The 21,886-nt window shown below is 45.4% G+C and overlaps 1 protein-coding gene across 3 annotated transcripts in view; it reads right to left on the minus strand.

Annotated features, from left to right (window-relative positions):
- LOC147124493 (membrane protein FAM174A-like) overlaps nucleotides 1-21,886 on the minus strand; it is a 103,519-nt gene that overhangs the window by 39,172 nt on the left and 42,461 nt on the right. For 2 of the 3 annotated variants that reach the window (XM_085987846.1, XM_085987854.1), the window contains exon 2: nucleotides 8,406-8,540. In XM_085987846.1, the coding sequence (XP_085843972.1) occupies nucleotides 8,406-8,540 (135 nt within the window). Of the gene's footprint in view, nucleotides 1-8,401; nucleotides 8,541-21,886 lie in introns of those variants that run through there. The other variant, XM_085987863.1, reaches the window with a different exon arrangement.

The raw sequence follows: 21,886 nt of genomic DNA on the forward strand, positions 1-21,886 counted from the left end.
GCCGGCGGGGGTCCGCGTGGGGGGGGGGGGGGGGGGGGGCGGTCAGCGTCGTCGGGGGGTCGTGCGCACGACCCCCCCGCCGACCCCCCTTCCAAAATCCGAAACACGGCTGGTCCCGAGGTTTTCGGATAAAGGATAGTCTACCTGTACTTATTTGCTTATTGTTTTTATACTTATATTGTGGGAGTGAGTGGGGAGTAAGCATTCCATTGTACCAGTTACATATGGCAATAAAATAATCTTGAATCTTTCAAAGCGCAAATTGGTGGCAACTTTTACTGCAATGCAACAGTAACTACACTTCAAAAGTACTTAAAAGGAATGGAGTATAAAAGTAGGGAAGTCCTGTTACAACTGTACAGGGCGTTGGTGAGGCCACACCTGGAGCGCTGCGTACAGTTTTGGTCTCCTTATTTAAGGAAGGATATACTTGCATTGGAGGCAGTTCAGAGAAGGTTCACAAGGTTGATTCCGGAGATGAAGAGGTTGTCTTATGAAGAAAAGGTTGAGCAGGTTGGGCCAATACTCATTGGAGTTCAGAAGAATGAGAGGGGATCTTATCGAAACATAGAAGATTCTGAAGGGGCTTGACAAAGTAGATGCAGAGAGGATGTTTCTCCTCGTGGGGGAATCTAGAACTAGGGGGCATAATTTCAGAATAAGGGGGCACCATTTTAAATCGGAAATGAGGAGGAATTTCTTCTTTCAAAGGGTCGTGAATCTTTGGAATTCTCTTCCGCAGAGAGCTGTGGAGGCTGGGTCATTTAAGGTGGAGATAGACAGATTTTTGAAAGGTAAGGGAATCAAGCGTTATGGGGAGCGGGCAGGGAAGTGGAGTTGAGGCCAAGATCAGATCAGCCATGATCTTATTAAATGGCGGAGCAAGCTCGAGGGGCCAAATGACATACACCAGCTCCTACGTCTTATGTTCTTAATTGGCTGTAAAGTACCTTGGGATGTCTTGAGGTTGTGAAAGGCACAATACAACTGCAAGTTCTGTCTTTATTTGGACCATTGTCAGAGTACTTCAACATTGAATCAGTAATATGGTAACATACATTTAGAATTAGAGCTAGAAGTACAAGTTGGAAATTCTTAGAATTTTTTCAAAGGGTTATTAGCATATGGGAGTCTCGTATCGGGCATGTGGACGATGTGGCCTGTCCATCGGAGCTAATCGAGCGTGGTCAAAGCTTCGATGCTGGGGATGTTGTCCTGAGCAAGAACACAGACGTTGGTGCGCCTATCCTGCCAATGGATTTGCAGGATCTTGCGGAGGCTGCGTTGGTGGTACCTCTCCAGTGCTTTGAGGTGCCTGCTGTACGTGGTCCATGTCTCTGAAGCATACAGGAGGGCGGGAATCACTACTGCTCTGTAGGCTCCTGAGGTATGGAAAGTGCAAAGTGGTCCACATTGTCCAAGGCCTCATCGTGGATTTTGATAATCGGGGGGGCAGTAGTGTGTGGCGGGGGCAGGTTGGTAGAGGACCTTTGTCTTACGGATGTTTAGCATAAGGCCTATGCTCTCATATGCTTCGGTGAAGGTGTTGATGATAGTTTGGAGTTCGACCTCAGTGTGCGCAGACGCAAGCGTCATCTGCATACTGTAATTTGATGACAGAGGGTGGACGACCTTGGATCTGGACTGGAGGCGTTGGAGGTTGACCAGTTTCCCAATTGTTCTGTAGATTAGCTCCACTCCAGCGGGGAGCTTACTGAGGGTGAGATGGAGCATTGCAGCAAGGAAGATCGAGAAGAGCGTACGGTGCGATGACACAGCCTTGCTCGACTCCGGTCCGTACGTGAATTGGGTCTGTGGTGGATCCATTGGTCAGGATCACGGCTTGCATGTCATCATGAAGCAGGCAGAAGATGGCGACAAACTTTTGAGGGCAGCCGAATTGCAGGAGGACACTCCATAATCCCTCACGGTTGACAGCGTCAAGGCCTTTGAGGTCAAAGGCGGCCATGTACAGCAGTTGGTGCTGTTCCCTGCATTTCTCTTGTATGGGCAGGGGAAGGCCAGCTCAAGGAGCAAGGCAGTGGTTACACCTTCTTCTGGAAAGACAAACTTGAAGAACGCCGCCTCCATGGGGTAGGCTTCGCCATAAAAAATGAACTGGTTGGGCGTCTCAGAGACCCCCCTAGCAGTATAAACGAGTGCCTGATGACTCTTCGGCTCACCCTAGCCCGGAACCAGTGCGCACGCCCCAACATTGGAAGCCACAGACGAGACCAACGAGGAATTCTACTCCAGCCTCAAACAATCCCTGTCCAGAGTCCCAACGGGCGACAAGCTGATCCTCCTTGGCGACTTTAACGTCAGAGTTGGAAAGGACACAGACCTCTGGGGAGGTGTGATCGGCAGAGAGGGGGTAGGGAAAGCCAACTCCAACGGTACCCTCCTCCTGTCGAAGTGCTTAGAACATGGCCTTGTCATAACCAACCCTGTTCCATCAGAGACAAGTACAAGGCTTCATGGCAGCACCCTCGCTCCAAGCACTGGCATCTGCTGGACGTCATTGTCCGAGCGAGGGACCGCAAGGACGTCCACATCACCCGCGCCATGACAGGAGCTGATGACTGCTTAACAGACCACCGCCTAATCCGCCCCGTCGTCTCCACCAACGTAGCCCCAAAACAGCGGCGGCAACAGAAACAATGCCGCAGGAAAATTAACGCTGGAGCACTCAAAGACCCCGCTAAGAAAGCCCTATTCAGCCTGCACCTCACAAACAACCTGACGACTCCCAGTGATGCAGAGACAGAGTGCCCACAGCGTCTGGTCTGCACTCAAGGCCTCCATAATCAGCACCTGTGAAGAGACGCTCGGTCACTAGACCAGGAAACACCAAGACTAGTTCGACAAGAATGACCAGGAGATCCAGGAGCTAATAAGCCGCAAGCGCAAGGTATTCCTGATCTGGAAACAGCAACAGAACTCGAGAGCAAGAAAGCAGCTCTACAGAAGCCTGAAAGCCGAGGTCCAACAAAAAACTCGCGACCTAAAGAACAGATGGTGGGTGGAGAAAGTGCAGGAGATCCAGCAGCTAGCCGACAACCACGACGTGCGTGGATTCTTCAGTGCAGTCAAGACCGCCTACGGCCCAAGCACCCAAGGCCCTAACCCACTGCGGGCCAAGAACGGAGAGGTACTCATCAAGGACAGAGAGGCAGTCAGTGCCCGCTGGAAGGAGCACTTCGAAGATCTCAACCACGACTCTGTCTTTGACAGAGTGTCCTCAACTCCATCCCACAGCATGCTACCCGCCACCATCTCAGCACAACCCCAGATTGAAAAGGCCATCCGACAACTGAAGAACAACAAGGGCTCAGATGATGGAATCACTGACGAGGCACTAAAGCATGGCGGAGAAGCATTACTGGTGCGAATTCATGAACTCATTTCTCTTATTTGGAAGGAGAGCATGCCAGGGGATCTCAGACGCCGTAATTGTGACCATCTTCTAGGAAGGTGACAAGTCCGATTGCGGTAATTACAGAGGAGTTTCCCTGCTGTCTGCCACAGGGAAAGTCATTGCAAGAATCCTCCTCAATCGCCTTCTCCCAGTGGCCGAAGAGCTCCTCCCAGAGTCGCAATGCGGATTCCGCCCACTAAGGGGCGCAATGGACATGGTCTTCACCGCACGTCAATTACAAGAGAAATGCAGGGAACAGCACCAACCGCTGTACATGGCTTTCTTTGATCTCACAAAAGGCCTTCGACACTGTCAACCGTGAGGGATTATGGAGTGTCCTCCTCAAATTCGGCTGCCTTCAAAGGTTTGTCACCATCCTTCGCCTGCTTCACGACGACATGCAAGCCGTGATCTTGATCAACGGTTCCACCACAGACCCAATTCACGTACGAACTGGGGTCAAGCAAGGCTGTCATATCGCACCAATGCTCTTCTCGATCTTCCTTGCTGCAATGCTCCATCTCACCCTCAGTAAGCTCCCCGCTGGAGTGGAGCTAATTTACAGAACAAATGGGAAACTGTTCAACCTCCGTCGCCTCCAGTCCAGATCCAAGGTCATCCCATCCTCTGTCGTCGAATCACAGTATGCAGACGACGCTTGCGTCTGCGCTCACTCGGAGGTCGAACTGCAAACCAGCGTCAATACCTTCACCGAAGCGTACGAGAGCATGGGCCTTACACTAAACATCCGTAAGACAAAGGTCCTCTACCAACCTGACCCCGCCACAAAGTACTGCCCATCGATTATCAAAATCCACGACAAGGCCTTGGACAACGTAGACCACTTTCCATACCTCGGGAGCCTACTGTCAACAAGGGCAGACGTCGACGACGAAGTCCAACACCGCCTTCAGTGTGCCAGTGCAGCCTTCGGTCGCCTGAGGAAGAGTGTTTGAAGACCAGGACCTCAAACCCGGCACCAAGCTCATGGTCTACAGAGCAGCAGTGATACCCGCCCTGCTGCATGCCTCAGACATGGACCATGTATAGCAGGCACCTCAAAGCACTGGAGAGGTACCACCAACGCTACCTCCGCAAGATCCTGCAAATCCATTGGCAGGATAGGCGCACCGACGTCAGTGTTCTTGCTCAGGTCAACATCCCCAGCATCGAAGCTTTGACCACGCTCAATCAGCTCCGATGGACGGGTCATATTGCCTGCATGCCCGATACGAGACTCCCAAAACAAGCGCTCTACTCGGAACTCCGACATGGCAAGAGAGCCCCAGGTGGGCAGAGGAAACGCTTCAAGGACACCCTCAAAGCCACCTTGAAAAAGTGTAACATCCCCACCGACACCTCCTTCGCCCAAGACCACACAAAGTGGAGGGGAAGCATCCGGGAAGGCGCCGAACACCTCGAGTCTCTTCGCCGGGAGCAAGCAGAAGCCAAGCGCAGGCAGCGCACGTCAACCCAAGCACCCCACCAACGCGCCCCTTCAACCACCGTCTGCCCCACCTGTGACAGAGACTGTAGGTCCCGCATTAGACTCATCAGTCACCTGCAAACTCATTTTTAATGTGGAAGCAAGTCATCCTCGGTTCCGAGGGACTGCCTAAGAAGAAGAAGAAGAAGGATAGAGTGCCAATCAAGCGGATTGCTTTGTCCTGGATGGTGTTGAGCTTCTGGAGTGCTGTTGGAGCTGCACTCATCCAGACAAGTGGAGAGCATTCCATCACACTCCTGACTTGTGCCTTGTAGATGGTGGAAAGGCTTTGTGGAGTCAGGAGGTGAGACACTCGCCGTAGAATACTCAGCCTCTGACCTGCTCTTGTAGCCATAGTATTTATGCGGCTGGTCCAGTTAAGTTTCTGGTCAATGGTGACCCCCAGGATGTTGATGGTGGGGGATACGGCGATGCCGTTCAATATCAAGGGGCCATAGACTCTATAATGTTGGAGATAGTAATTGCCTGGCACTTCTGTGGTGTAAATGTTCCTTGCTACTTAACAGCCCAGGTCTGAATGTCGTCCAGGTCTTGCTGCATGCGGGCAGATTGCTTCATTATCTGAGGAGTTGCGAATAGAACTGAACACTGCAATCATCAGCGAACATCCCCACTTCTGACCCCATGATGGAGGGAAGGTCATTGATGAAGCAGCTGAAGATGGTTGGGCCGAAGACACTGCCCTGAGGAACTCCTGCAGCGATGTCCTGGGGCTGAGATGATTGGCCTCCAATAACCACAACCATCTTCCTTTGTGCTCGGTCTGACTCCAGCCAGTGGAGAATCCCCGCCGCCCCCCCCCACCGATTCCTATTGACTTCAATTTTACTAGGGCTCCTTGATGCCACACTCGGTCAAATGCTGCCTTGATGTCGAAGGCAGTCACTCACCTCACCTCTGGAACTCCGCTCTTTTGTCCATGTTTGGACCAAGGCTGTAATGAGGTCTGGAGCTGAGTGGTCCTGGCAGAACCCAAACTGAGCAGTGAGCCAGTTATTGGTGAGTAAGTGGTGCTTTATAGCACTGTCAACAACACCTTCTATCACTTTGCTGATTGTGGAGAGTAGACTGATGGGCGGTAATTGGCCAGATTGGATTCGTCCTGCTTTTTGTGGACAGGACATACCTGGGCGATTTTCCACATTGCCAGAAAGGTGCCAAATGTTGTGCTGGAACAGCTTGGCTAGAGGCGCAGCTAGTTCTGGAGCACGACAGCCAAGATGTTGTCGGGGCCCATAGCCTTTGCTGTATTCAGTGCGGTCAACCGTTTGGTATCTCGGAGTGAATCAAATTGGCTGAAGACTGGCTTCTGTGATGCTGGGGACCTCAGGAGGAGGTCGAGATGGATCATCCACTCGGCACTTCTGGCTGAAGATGGTTGCAAACGCTTCAGCCTCATCTTTTGCACTCACGTATGCGACTCCACCATCATGGAGGATGAGGATGTTCATGGAGCCTCCTCCTCCCGTTAGTTGTTTAATTGTCCACCACCATTAACAACTGGATGTGGCAGGACTGCAGATCTTTGATCTGATCCATTGGTTGTGGGAATCACTTAACTCTGTCTATAGCATGCTTCTTCTGCTGATTAGCATGCATATAGTCCTGTGTTGTAACTTCACCAGGTTGGGACCTCATTTTTAGAGACACCTGGTGCTGCTCCTGGCATGCTCTTCTACACTCCTCATTGAATCAGGGTTGATCCCCTGGCTTGACGGTAATGGTAGAGTGAGGGATATGCTGGACCATGAGGTTGCAGAATGTGGCATACAATTCTGCTGCTGCTGATGGCCCATAGCGCCCCTTGGATACCCAGTTTTGCACTGCTACATCTGTTCTGAACCTGTCCCATTTAGCACAGTGGTAGTTAAACAGGTTTTTCCCCTCGTGTTGGTTCTCTCAGTCTGGCAGCTATGTCCTTCAGGACTTGGTCAGTAGTGGTGCTACCGAACCGCTCTTGGTAATGAACATTGAAGTTCCCCACCCAGAGTACGTTCTGTGCCCTTGCTACCCTCAGTGCTTCTGAAGTGGTGTTCAACATGGAAGAGTACTGCTTCATCAGCTGAAGGAGGGAGGGAGATGGTAATCAGCAGGAGGTTTTGTTGCCCATGTTTGACCTGATTCCATTATTCTGCAAACTTATTTTTAAGAAGATATTATGCAAAGTATTGTAGTCAGAGCACCATCACTAAATTAACTGGGTTTAGTTTGATTTGCTTATAGATTAGTATCAGGCATAAGGAGATTGATGTGGTTTAAAAAGGTCATTGCTAGCACAAGTTGTACAGCATTTAACAGGTTGAAGGTAATCATATTGGTTGCAGCAGAGTCTGCACACATTTTAAGTGAACAGAAATAACATTTTATGGAAACTACCAAATGAAGAAAAAAAACAAGGTCTCCAGTATACTTCAGGGGTTGCAGTAGAAATTGTAGTGCAAACTGTACTTTTTTGAAAACTACAAGGAGCATTCTACTTATATAAATATGAATGGATTGCACACCCTGCAGAAATTATCTATTAGTAAGAAAGATGAACATTTCCAAAGAAGTTCGCATACTCAACTAAGTACATTCAGAGGATTGATCGCTAGAGAAAGGAGGAAATGACCTTTTAATACAAGTACTATCTTATGCAGATTAGACTGAAGAAATAATTTTAAAAATCCATTTCCTGAAAAATATTGCTGTTTTAAAAAGTGTTCGTTTTACAGCCTGTGGAGACTGTTCATTTAAAGTTCCCCAATCACCAGGGAGTTCCTCTCTTCACTTCAGCAGATATCTCCATGAGCCTTCGACCACCCCATCCCCAATCATGGCTCCGATCTTGCTGGCTAACCCCGCCCCCACCCACTGCAGCCCCAACCTTGCTGACTCCCTCCCACCAGCCCCCCGATCATGATGAAGAGCTTGCTGCCCCCCCACCACTCCCGATCACGGTCCAGAGCCTTCCTCCACTACTGACTTCCGGGAACTGTCCCCATGCGTCCCTGGCTGCAGCCTCCAACAGATAATATCTGCTCCCGCCCACTGGCAGGGCCTCCATGTTCTTAATTTTTTTTTTAAGAGACATAAAAAAGGAAGTACTTGGCAGTTCCACAATGCTAGAGTGCCAGAATTGAGTTTTCTACTGAATAGATGTTAGTATTGGCACTTGATTACGCCATATATTACATATATGCGCTGAAGCATTTTTTAATTAGTTAAAGTACAATTTTATGTACACCTATTGAATTAGAAAAACAATGATAAGTGACCAGTTTGTTTCTTTTTTCATTAAATAACATCTTTCATATTTATCATGATTTTCAACACTCTAAACTAAGAGATCTAACTCAGTTACTAACTTCATAGGGTGGGATATGTGTCGGTGCAGGCTCGATGGGCCGAAATGGCCTCTATCTGCACTGTGGGGATTCTGTGATTCTGCGATTTAGATTTTTTAAATTAAAAAGAGCATCTACTAGTTTAGGTACTCACCTCCTTGAATGATGCACATCAAATAATGTATCATCCTCATCATCATCTTCCTGATCTAAAGGTCTCATTTCCATATTTTCTAGATTTGTATTCAGTATACCATACTTTCGATTTTTTCTGTTAATTCTCCTCATCCTAGATTGAAATCAGAAGTTATTATAACATCTCATACAGATCACAAAATAGCAGCATTCATCTGCATTCACTTGTATCTACACTCTGCTAGCTTCAAATGGATGTCACAATACAGGATATTCACCAGTAATAATTAAGAAATTATAGAAATAGATTTTAGTGGGTAAATAACTCAAAACCTAACACAAATACAATTTGAAAGTCACAGAATGGTAACTCTCATCAAAACCGTAGTCTCCTTCTAGCCATAAAAATCAATAGCTCAAGAAAGGTCATGATCACAAAAGCACAAATTGAACAAGCAGGTGTAAAGGGCTACACAGTCTTTTCCTACTCCATACTTCAGGTTCTAACTAAAAGCATTGACCACAGTGGACTACAAAAGTCAAACTACCATTAAAATATGATCTGGTTGCTAATCAGTTAGAGGAAGCCAGATCTTTTAACTCTGCACAACATTTTGGATATTTGACCACCCTATGACATCGCCAACATCTTGGCAGAAAGGGCACAGAATGTACTCTAGGTGGGAGAGTTCAAAGTCCATCACCAAGAGTGGCCCGGTAGCACCACTACTGACCGACCCTCGAAGGACACAGCTGCCAGACTGGGCCTGCGGCAGGTGATGCGAGAACCAACATGAGGGAAAAATCTGCTCGACCTCATCCTCACCAATCTACCCGTCACAGATGCCTCTAGCCATGGCAGTATTGGTAGGAATGGCCACCACACAGTGGAGATGAAGTCCCGACTTTACACTGACAACACCCTCCATCGAGTTGTATGGCTCGACCAGCGTGCTAAATGGGATAGATTCAGAACAGATCTAGCAGCTCAAAACTGGGCATCCATGAGGCGCTATGGGCCATCAGCAGCAGCAGAATTATATACCACCACATTCAGTAACCTCATGGCCCAGCATATCCCTCACTCCACTATTACTATCAAGCCAGGGGACCAAGCCTGGTTCAATGAGGAATGCAGAAGAACATGCAGGAGTAGCACCAGGTGTACCTAAAAATGAGGTGCCCACTTGGTGAAGCTACAACACATGACTACATGCATGCTAAACAGCAAAAGCAGCATGCTATAGACAGAGCCAAGTGATCCCACACCCAATGGATCAGATCAAAGATCTGCAGGCCTGCCACATCCAGTTGTGAATTACCGCCCCATCAGCCTACTCTCAATCATCAAAGTGGTGCAAGGGGTCACCGACAGTGCTATCAATTACCAATACACTCACCAATGCTCAGTTTGGGTTCTGCCAGGACCACTCGGCTCATTACAGCCTAAGTCCAAACATGGACAAAAGAGCTGAATTCCAGAGGTGACGCAAGAGTGACTGCCCTTGACATCAAGGCAGTATTTGACCGACTGTGGCATCAAGGAGCCCTAGTAAAATTGAAGTCAATGGGAATCAGGGGAAAAGTCCATTGATTGGGTTCATACCTAGCACAAAAGGAAGATGGTTGTGGTTGTTGGAGGCCAATCATCTCAGCCCCAGGGCAGCGCTGCAGGAGTTCCTCAGGACAGTGTCCTAGGTCCAACCATTTCAGCTGCTTCATCAATGTTAATGAAGATAATGAAGCAGTCTGTGCTCGCATGTAGCAAGACTTGGATAAAATTCAGGAGTGGACTGATAAGTGGCAAGTAACATTCGAGCCACACAAATGCCAGGCAATGACCATCTCCAACAAGGGAATCCAACCGCCTCCCTTTGACATTCAATGGCATTACCATCGTTGAATCCCCTACCGTCAACATCCTGGAGGTCATCATTGACCAGAAACTTAATTGGACCAGCCACATATATACTGTAGAGGTCAGAGGCTGGGTATTCTGTGGCAAATGACTTACCTCATGACTCCCCAAAGCCTTTCCACCATCTACAAGGCATAAGTCAGGAGTGTGATGGAATACCCGCCACTTGCCTGGATGAGTGTAGCTCCAACAACACAAGAAGCTCGACACCATCCAGGACAAAGCAGCCCACTTGATTGGCACCCCATCCACCACCGTAAACATTCACTTTCTCCACCACCGGTGCACCGTGGCTGCATCGTGTACCGTCTACAAGATACACTGCAGCAACTCACCAAGGCTTCTTAGACAGCACCTCCCATACCCGCGACCTCTACCACCTAGGACAAGGGCAGCAGGCACATAGGACACCACCGCCTCCAAGCTCCCCGCCAAATCACACACCATCCTGACTTAGAAATATATCACCGTTCCTTCATCGTAGCAGGGTCAAAATCCTGGAACTCCCTACTAAACAGCACTGCAGCAGTATGTTCATCTCACGGACTGCAGTGGTTCAAGAAGGCAGCTCACCACCACCACCACCTTGTCAAGTGCAATTAGGGATGGGCAATAAATGCTAGCCTTGCCACCAATGCCCACATCCCATGAATGAATTAAAAAAAACCAAGGTCTAATGGCCAGAGGAGAGCGAGAAGACTTTCCAGAAGAAACAGTGTGCTAATCATTTAAGGGTCAACTTACATAGCAGTCAGTTTTTCCACAGTACAGGTTCCAGCCAGGCAGAACCCTGTTGATATTGCTTGGCTCACACCAGGCTGGAACTGGAACTGTCCTGTTTAGGAGACAGCTCTGTGCATGCTTGGAGATATATATATATTTGAACTCTCTTCCAATAGATGTATTTTAGAAACATTAGCGAGGGTAGAATCCTCACTCACTAAACATTTAAACAGAAGGTAGGAAGTGATCACTTTGCAAACCAGATTTGAAATGTCACTGGATTTACACTCTATACAAAGTCAAATCAAATCAGTGAGACTACTGCTTCCAGACAATCTTACTCCACTTTACTCCAGTCAGGTTGGGCCCAGACTCAGGATTAACATTCCAAGTTTAGTTCCAGTATGGAACTTAAATTGCTTTACAACAATGTTAAAGCTCTAGTTACGAACGTATGCCAAAATTTGCTGGAAAAATAATTAGAATATGCCACAGCAAACATAGCGTCGAAAAGGAAGCAGCGAAGCTCATGGTCAATTTGAATAAGAACATAAGAAATAGGAGCAGGAGTAGGCCAATCGGCCCCTCGAGCCTGCTCCGCCATTCAATAAGATCATGGCTGATCTGATCCTAACCGCCAATCCACTATCACAGAACCATCTCCTGAATCTAACAGAATTAGACACACGAAATAGGAGCAGGATCAGGCTACACGGCCCCTGGGCCCGCTCCGCTACCCACAGGGCCATGACCGATCCGAACCTAGACGCATGTCCAAATTCCTGCCCGCTCCCTGTAACCCTTAATTCCCTTTACTTCTAGGAAACTGTCTATTTCTGTTTTAAATTTATGTAATGATGTAGCTTCTACAGCTTTTTGGGGCAGCATATTCCATGGACCTACCACCCTCTGAGTGGAGTAGTTCCTCCTCATCTCAGTTTTGAAAGAGCAGCCCCTTATTCTAAGACTATGCCCCCTAGTTCTAGTTTCACCCATCATCGGGAACATCTTCCCCGCATCCACCCGATCCGGCCCCTTCACAATCTTATATGTTTCAATAAGATCGCCTCTCATTCTTCTGAACTCCAATGAGTAGAGCCCCAATCTACTCAACCTCTCCTCATATGTCCATCCCCTCATCCCCGGGGTTAACCGAGTGAACCTTCTTTGTACTGACTCGAGAGCAAGTATGTCCTTTCCCAAGTATGGACACCAAAACTGTACGCAGTATTCCAGGTGCGGTCTTACCAATACCTTGTACAACTGAAGCAATACCTCCCTATTTTTATATTCTATCCCCCTAGCAATGAAAGCCAACATTCCATTGGCCTTCTTAATCACTTGCTGTACCTGCATACTAACCTTTTGAGTTTCGTGCACCAGGACCCCCAGATCCCTTTGTACTTCAATACTTTCCAGTTTTTTGCCATTAAGATAATAACTTGCTCTACGATTTTTCCTGCCAAAGTGCATAACCTCACACTTTCCAGTATTGTATTCCATCTGCCAAATCTCAGCCCACTTACTTAGCCTGTCTATGTCCCCTTGCAGGTTTTTTATGTCCTCCTCACTCACAACTTTCCCTCCCGTCTTAGTATCATCTGCAAACTTTGATATGTTACACTTGGTTCCCTCCTCCAAATCGTTAACATAGATTGTAAAGAGTTGGGGACCCAGCACTGACCCCTGCGGAACACCACTAGTTACTGATTGCCAGTCTGAGAATGAACCATTTATCCCAACTCTCTGCCTTCTGTTAGATAGCCAATCCTCTATCCATGCCAGAATATTACCCCCAATCCTGTGATTTTTTTTATCTTAAGCAATAATCTTTTGTGTGGCACCTTGTCAAATGCCTTTTGGAAGTCTAAATACACTACGTCCACTGGTTCCCCTTTATCCACCCTATACGTTACTTCCTCAAAGAACTGAAGCAAATTTGTCAAACATGACTTCCCCTTCATAAAACCATGCTGACTTTGTCCTATTAAATTATGATTATCCAAATGTCCTGTTACTGTCTCCTTAATAATGGACTCCAAAATTTTACCTACCACAGATGTTAGGCTAACCGGTCTATAGTTTCCAGCCTTCTGTCTACTGCCCTTTTTAAATAAGGGTGTTACATTTGCAGTTTTCCAGTCTGCCGGGACCTTTGCCGAGTCTAGGGAGTTTTGGAAAATTATTACCAATGCATCCACAATCCCTACCGCCACTTCCCTCAAGGCCCTAGGATGTAAGTCATCAGGTCCAGGTGATTTATCCGCCTTGAGTCCCATTATTTTACCGAGTATCACTTCCTTAGTGATTTTGATCGTGTTTAGCTCCTCCCCCCCTTTAGCCCCCTGTTTGTCCAGTGTTGGGATATTCTTAGTGTCTTCTACTGTAAAGACTGATGTAAAATATTCAGTGTTTTTGCCATCTCCATATATCCCACCATTAATTTCCCGGTCTCATCCTCTAAGGGACCAACATTTACTTTAGCCACCCTTTTTCTTTTTATATAACTATAAAAGCTCTTACTATCTGTTTTTATATTTTTTGCTAATTTACTTTCATAATCTATCTTCCCTTTCTTAATCAATCTTTTTGTTATTTTTTGCTGTCTTCTAAAGTTTTCCCAATCCTCTATCCTCCCACTAGATTTGGCTACCTTATATGCCCTTGTTTTTAGTCGAATACTATCCTTAATTTCTTTACTTAGCCACGGATGGCTGTCTTTTCTTTTACACCCTTTTCTTCTCAGTGGAATATATATTTTTTGGAAGTTGTAAAATAACTCCTTAAATGTACACCACTGATCATGTATCGTCTTACCCTTTAATCTATTTTCCCAATCCACTCTACTCCATTCCACTCTCGTACCTTCATAGTCTCCTTTATTCAAGCTTAGCACGCTTGTTTGAGATCCAACCTTCTCACCCTCTAATTGAATATGGAATTCAACCAGGTTATGATCACTCATTCCAAGGGGATCCTTTACTAGGGCATTTTTAATTAATCCCGTCTCGTTACACAGGACCAGATCTAAGGTTGCTTGCCCCCTGATCGGTTCAGTTACATACTGCTCAAGAAACCCATCCCTAATACACTCAATGAACTCATCCTCAAGGCAGCCCTGCCCAATTTGATTTGTCCAATTAATATGATAGTTAAAATCCCCCATAATTATACAGGTTCCCTTATTACAAGCCTCAACTATTTCCTGATTGATACTCAATCCAACAGAGTTGCCACTGTTCGGAGGCCTATAGACTACGCCCACTAGTGTTTTTTTCCCCTTATTATTCCTTACCTCCACCCAAACTGTTTCATTATCCAGATCTTTTGACCCAATATCATTTCTCTGTATTACAGTGATTCCTTCCTTTATTAACATAGCCAACCCACCTCCCCTTCCTTCCTGCCTGTCCTTCCTGATCGTTAAATAACCTGGTATGTTTAATTCCCAGGCATTGTCACCCTGCAGCCATGTTTCTGTAATGGCCACAAGGTCATACCCATATGTAGTTATTTGTGCCATTAACTCGTCTATTTTGTTACGAATGCTACGTGCATTCAGATAGAGAACTTTCAAAGATGTTTTGTGACACTTAGTTCCTGCTTTTGCCCTTTTTATTACTTTACCTTTTACTCCATACCTTCTGCCCCTTCCTGACATGCTCTGGTTTTTAATTTCCCCACTGCTACCTAAGTCTATGACCTTCTCTGTTGTCATTTTTATTATTTGCTCTCTAGGAACCTTCCCCCCACTAGTTAGTTTAAAGCCCTCTCTACAGCCCTAGTTATATGATCCGCCAGGACTCTAGTCCCAGCACTGGCCAAGTGAAGCCCGTCCCGACGGAACAGCTCCCTCCTGCCATATTACTCCCAGAAGTGCGGAGGGCATTTGTACTGCAGATTTTCTCCCTCCCCAATGTTCCAACTTAGATTTTAAATTGTCCATTAAAATTTACGATCCTTTCAATAGATTGCATAAGGGTGAATTCCTTATCGCTGAGTACTTGCATGCAGCAGATATAACTTAAGTGCCATGTTGCCCTGACCCCAGCCCAATGCATCTGCCTGTTTCCCGGCACATCAATGTCTCTCAATTATTCTTCTGATCTTTAATCCGTAACAAAGTGGATAACCTCATCTCTATTAAAATTAAGATTCTGCCCAAATGTTCAGCTCGCTTGCAGGACCCAGGCTTAGAGACAGGACCAAGTCGGCGATGTAGTCCAACAAATAGCAAAAAAAAAGCGATCTAGAACAGCAGCATTTAAAAAAATTATCCTGACCCTACCTAGAAACAAATCATTACCCTCATATTGTAAACAAATCATTCCTTTCGCGAATTTTTTTTTATTGCCTTGTAAACCATTGCACTTTCATTGTTGGTCAGTTATGATGTGTGTCTCTTTCATTATTTTTAACAAGATCATTGAGATAGTGTTACAGGTCTGCCCAGTTACAAGTAGTCTTTGTTTGTTTACATTTATAACAACATACCCAAGATACTTTCACTGCAACTTACAGACAATTTAGAGAGGTACGTGTAAATTGATCTGATGAACCCTTTAAATCCATAAATCACACCATGGTCAGGTCACCAGTGCCATTATTCTTGAGTCTCAGTGGCAGCAGTGTGAAAACTGGCCCCTCAACCAACATCACTAAAAATTATCTGGTCATTATCAGATTGCTTTTTGTAGGACCTTGCTGTGAGCAAATTGGCTGCCATGTTTCCTACAACAGCAACTACACTTCCAAAGTATTTCACTGACTAAAATGCTTTGGGATGTCCTAAGGTCATGAAAGGCGCTATATAAATGTCTAGATAAGAAATGCTTGAGGCTGAGGAAGCTAGCTGAAGAGTTATTTGGATGCTAGTATTAGAACATATATCAAGGGTTTGGTACTTACCATAACTGGATTGTAGAAAGGCAAGCAGCTGCTGCTGAATCTCTGTATCTCTAACTGTGGAACCATCACTTAAGTGAGTATAGTGTGTCCCCATGTTGTGGTCAGGATGGCAGCAACACATTCATACATTTTATGTAAGTGATGTTGCTCACCGTGCTGCTTCAGGGAGTCTGCTAGTCTGCTGTCCACTTAACAAAAGCTCAAACTCATCAGTTACCTAATGGCCAATTAGTGGCTATCCTTCTCTTTGGCAGACTCGATGATCAGATATCAGAGACAGGTAGGCCCAAATACTCCAGGGCACGTTTATTGATTGACCACCCAGCTGCTTTAGTAGAACAAGAATGGCTAGGCCTAAAATTGGGGGCTAGGATTTCTTCTCCTCGACTCTAGATAATGCTACAAGTTAAATAAAGGCTTGTATTTATACAGCGCCTTTCATGAATTCAGGGGCATATGGGCAGCACGGTGGCATAGTGGTTAGCACTGTTGCCTCACAGCGCCAGGGACCCGGGTTCAAATCCGGCCTCGGGTGACTGTCTGTGTGGAGTTTGCACATTCTCCCCGTGTTTGCGTGGGTTTCCTCCGGGTGCTCCGGTTTCCTCCCACAGTCCAAAGATGTGCGGGTTAGGTTGATTGGCCATGATAAAAAATAAAAAAAATTGACCCTTAGTGTTAGGGGGGATTAAATACGTGGGGTTACAGGGTTAGGGCTTGGGTGGGATGGCTGTCGGTGTAGGGACCGGGTGCTAGGGTTTGGATGATCAGCCATGATCTCGTTGAATGGCGGAGCAGGCTCGAATGGCCTACTCCTGCTCCTATCTTCTATGTTTAGGACATCCCAAAGCGCTTTACAGCCAGTGTAGTCACTGTTGTAATGTAGCATAGGCGGCAGCCAATTTGTGCAGAACGAAGTCCCACAAACAGCAATGTGATAATGACCAAATAATCTGTTTTTTATTAATGTTGATTGAGGGATAAATATTAGTCATGACACCAGGGATAACTCTCCTGCTCTTCTTCAAAATAGTGCCCTGGGATCTTATGTCCACCAGAGAGAACAGATGGGGCCTTGGTTTAACATCTCATCTGAAAGACGGCGCCTCTGACAGTGTAGCACTCCCTCAGTACTGCACTGGCGTGTCAGCCTGGATTTTTGTGCTCAAGTCTCTGGAGTCAGACTTGAACCCACACCCCATGGGTCTTAATTGGTAAAGTGGTACAAGCTGAATAAGCAGGAGGCTTTCCAGTGTTTTGGTCTAATAAGAGCACTATTTCTGTACACACTTGGGGTGTCCCAAAACACTGACTTTTGCAAACCTGCACCTAAGCTCTCTTAGGCTTAGGTAAGAAAGGTATGTCCCTAAGGGGTGAGTGTGTGCAAACAGAAACTCTTGTATAGATTTCTCAAAAGCTTGGTTTGGAGATTCTCAAGCATGGTAATAGGTTGCAGTGTTCATCCAGTTGACTAAAAGTTATAGCTATGGGAGGTTCCCAGATATGAGCTTCTATCCATAAGGCAATGCAAACTCTTCAGTTGCTTAGGTGAGTATGTGGCAATTACATTAAAACAAAATTGTCTTTGGTTGCATTTTGCCTGCCTTTGTTTTAAAAACTGTCCCAATTCTTGTTCATTTCTTCCCTAGATCTTGAAAGTGAAGTGGGACAGAACTGAATCAATAAACAGAAAGAGAAATAATAGTGAAGTAAAAATGTAGACTGATGGAGAAAAAAAGACTTGCATTTTCATGACCACCGGATGTCCCAAAGTGCTTTACAGCCAATTAAGTACTTTTTGAAGTGTAGTCACTGTTGTAATGTAGGAAAAAAACATTTGTGCTTTAAATAGTGTGAATATTGACATTCTTCAAGTCTTTGCAGGGTTTGCAATTGACTTTAATTAAATCACTTGGTATTTCCATTACAATGTTGTGTATACATGTTACGGTTCAGGCTGGTGAGGGCAAATTAGTTACTTTTTCATTAAGGAAACCAAGACTGAAGAAATTAAAGGTGAAATGTGCAATCTCTCAATCAAGACAGGCACAAAAGCAAGAAGTGTAGACAAACACATTACTATATAGAAAAAGCAATGTAAAAATGTAACTAAATTTGACTTTAAAAAAAAATACTTTTAGGCAATTTGATAGCCCTGTGAATGCATTGTCCACAGTATCTCAACCATCTAAACATTAGTACATTTATTTACAAGATTGTGGCCCAGAATTTGCAGTCAGCTGCGAAGCAAAGGCGTTCGCCGCTGCCCCCGAAGAAAGCTGCCCACAAAGATCTTGCGATCTCTGTAGAGAGAAGTGAGAAGTTTGCCTTTTTCGACACGCAAGTGATTCCAGTGTAATATAATGGGGACTCTCTAGAGCGCTCTGCTGTGACATCAACAAGCCGTCTAAGCAGCCAATCACAATGCAGAATTCAGAGAGCCAGTGAAGCAAGAAATGAAAAGCTGCTTTTATCCCAACTTTAAAATGTTAGAGAAAGCTAAACAAAGATTGGGGCTCTCACATGGAGACAAGGTAAACCTGAAATAACTAAAAAAAAACATTTTTTTAAAAAGTTTGTTCAAAGTTTCTTAAAATTTATTAATTTTTATAATGGAGAAATTTACACCCCACAAAATAAAAAATTTTCACGCCCATAACATTTGTTTAGCAGTCAATATGCTGTTAAAACCCCAGTTACACCTAATCCAATAAGGCCCAACATTTAATGGGGCATTTAACAGCGATATTACCACCAAAAAGCCCAAGTTTTCATCAGTTTCACGGATTGCCAGCTATTAGGAGGGGAGGGGCGGGGTGGGTGCACAGTGCAGCCAGTGTCGGAGCAGTGAATGACTAACCCTAACTTCAGGATTTCTGTGTTTGAATGTGCATGCACTACATCCTGAAGTTGTGGTCAGTTTCGCAGGGGCAATAACGGCGAATGCTATTAGTTCGCCGTTATTACTCACTGCAAATTCCGGCCCTTAGGGATTTGAAATATTTAAGCACAATGTGGTTTTCGTGACTTAAACTTAAGATGTTTTCAGATTTTTGTTGGCCATTTTTAGAAGAAATAAAGAGGGCATATTGAGGCAATATTGAAACTTCACTTAATGATGTACAATGTATCATAGCTTTACAAAGATAAAAACAGTGTCATTAGACAACTAAAACACAGTGCATTAAAGCATGTACTGCTGGTACAAGGGATCTGATTTTTTAATCTGTGTACGTAGACTTCAAATTACTGACCTACCAGAAAAGTTATAAATCTAGCCTCTCACACATCTACCATTGTGTGGAGATGCCGGTGTTGGACTGGGGTGGACAAATGTAAGAAGTCACACAACACCAGGTTATAGTCCAACAGCTTTATCTGAAATCACAAGCTTTCGGAGCGCTGCTCCTTCGTCAGGTGAAGTGGAGAGATGCATAAAAACACAGCTTATATAGTCAGAGAATAATGTCAGATGTTTACAGGTAATCTTTCTAACTGCCATTTATCACACCTCGGCAGAGAGATAATCACAGCAATCAAAGGTGTAAATGGTGTCCAAACAGGTTAGTCAGGAAAACATTACATCAAAGAACAATGAGGTGGGGTCAAAAGGGGTCAAAAGTTGCAGATGCTGGGGTCTGTATGAAAAACAAAAAAAGACCAAAAACATTTTTTTTGCTGGAAATCACAGCAGGTCCGGCCGCATCTGTGTGGAGAGAACAAGCCAACGACGACTCGAGTCTGGATGACCCTACGTCAGGTGGGGTTACATGTAGCGTGACATGAACCCAAGATCCCGGTTCAGGCCGTCCTCATGGGTGTATTAGTGTAAAATGCTATCCCTGATGTTTGTGTAGCTTTGTTGATCTTGATACTGTTTTTCCCCAGCATGTCCATGCACAAAGTGAAACTTACAAAACCAATCAACCCAATGACCAGGGCTTTCCCTGAATCTGCTAGCAGTTTAAAGGTTAAATTGTCACATTTTACTTGCTGAGGCATATATTAATTTTGTTATATAATGGGGGCGTAGGAGAAATTAAAAGGCAGTAACCTCATCAAGGTATTGAAATGACGTACAACATGAGAGCAAAGCTTAAACACCTATAACTTCACTGAATCCCTTTCATGCATAAGTGACGTCAATCTAATTTTGATAAATCACAATTACTGTGTTTCTTGTGGAGAGAAAGGATGTTGAACATGTTGTTTAGCACGGAGACCAAAAACATGGTATATTTGCATTCAGGATTAACTTCAATTTGGTATGGATACCATGCTCAACAGAGTGAGTGGTTGTATTTTATTTGTAGAATTGAACTGTTTCTTTGTGCAACATTTTTTGTCTATTTAATTTTTTTTGTGTTTGTGCTTTCATTTCTTCCCAAATCTTGGTATGGTATAGGAATAGGAGGATAGAACAGATGAATGCGTGGCTAAAGGGATGGTGCAGGAGGGAGGGCTTTAGTTTCCTGGATCACTGGGTCTGCTTCTGGGACAGGTGGGACTTGTACAAGTCGGACGGTTTACACCTGAACCAGAGGGGAACCAATATCCTTGCGGGGAGGTTTGCTAGCACTGCTGGGGGGGGTTTAAACTAATTCGGCAGGGGGATGGGATACAGAGTGGAGCTATAGTAGGGGGTGATGTACAGCCAAATAAGGAGGAAAAAACAAGTCAGCAGGGAAGGCAGAGCAAAGATGTGAAGGCAAAAGGGAATATGGCAGGGCTGGAAGGCATTTATTTTAATGCAAGGAGTCTTGCAAATAAGGTGGATGAACTGAAGTTGTTGTTGAACACATGGGAGTATGATATTGTTGCTATCACGGAGACATGGTTGAGGGAGGGTCAGGACTGGCAGCTAAATATTCCGGGGTATAGAATCTTCAGGCGAGACAGAGGGGGGTGTAAAAGGGGAGGGGGTGTTGCAATATTAATTAAGGAGTCTATTACTGCTGTAAGGAGGGATGATATATTAGCGGGTTCCTCTAATGAGGCCATATGGGTAGAACTTAAAAACAAAAAGGGGTCAAGCACCTTGCTGGGAGTGTACTATAGGCCCCCAAACAGTCAGGGGGAGATAGAGGAACAGATATGCAGGCAGATATCAGAAAAGTGTGAAAATAATAGGGTAGTAATAGTGGGGGATTTCAACTTCCCCAATATAAATTGGGATAGTCAGAGTGTGAAAGGCTTGGAGGGAGCAGAATTCTTAAAGTGCATCCAGGAAAGCTTTTTGAGCCAACATGTAGAAAGTCCTACAAGAGAGGGGGCGGTACTGGACCTAATTCTAGGGAATGTAGCCGGGCAGGTGGTGGAAGTGTCTGTAGGAGAGCATTTTGGCGATAGTGACCACAATTCGGTGAGATTTAAGGTGGTCATGGAAAAAGACAAAGACGGCCCGGAAATCAGGGTTCTAAATTGGGGGAAGGCCGATTTTAATAAGATACATAGATACATAGAAGATAGGAGCAGGAGTAGGCCATTCGGCCCTTCGTGCCTGCTCCGCCATTCGATGAGATCATGGCTGATCCTTTAATTCAGTATCCCGTCCCCGCCTTCTCTCCGTAACCCTTAACCCCTTTTGCCCGTAGAAATATATCTAATTCCCTCTTAAATATATTTAATGAGCTGGCGTACACTGCCCTCTGTGGCAATGAGTTCCACAGGTTCACCACTCTCTGAGTGAAGAAATTCCCCCTCATCTCTGTCCTAAATGGTTTAGCCCTTATCCTTAAATTATGTCCTCTAGTTCTGTTCTCACCCGCCAAGGGAAACATTCCTTCTGCATCCAGTCTGTCTAGACCTGTCAGAATTTTATACACTTCTATGAGGTCCCCTCTCAATCTTCTAAACTCCAGTGTGTACATCCCTAAACTACATAGTCTCTCCTCATAGGTCATTCCCGCCATTCCTGGTATCAGCCTGGTGAATCGCCGCTGCACCCCCTCCAT

Source organism: Somniosus microcephalus, chromosome 1 (assembly GCF_052327205.1).
Source record: "Somniosus microcephalus isolate GS21.2 chromosome 1, FLI_Smic_1.0, whole genome shotgun sequence".
Classification (NCBI taxonomy): domain Eukaryota; kingdom Metazoa; phylum Chordata; class Chondrichthyes; order Squaliformes; family Somniosidae; genus Somniosus; species Somniosus microcephalus.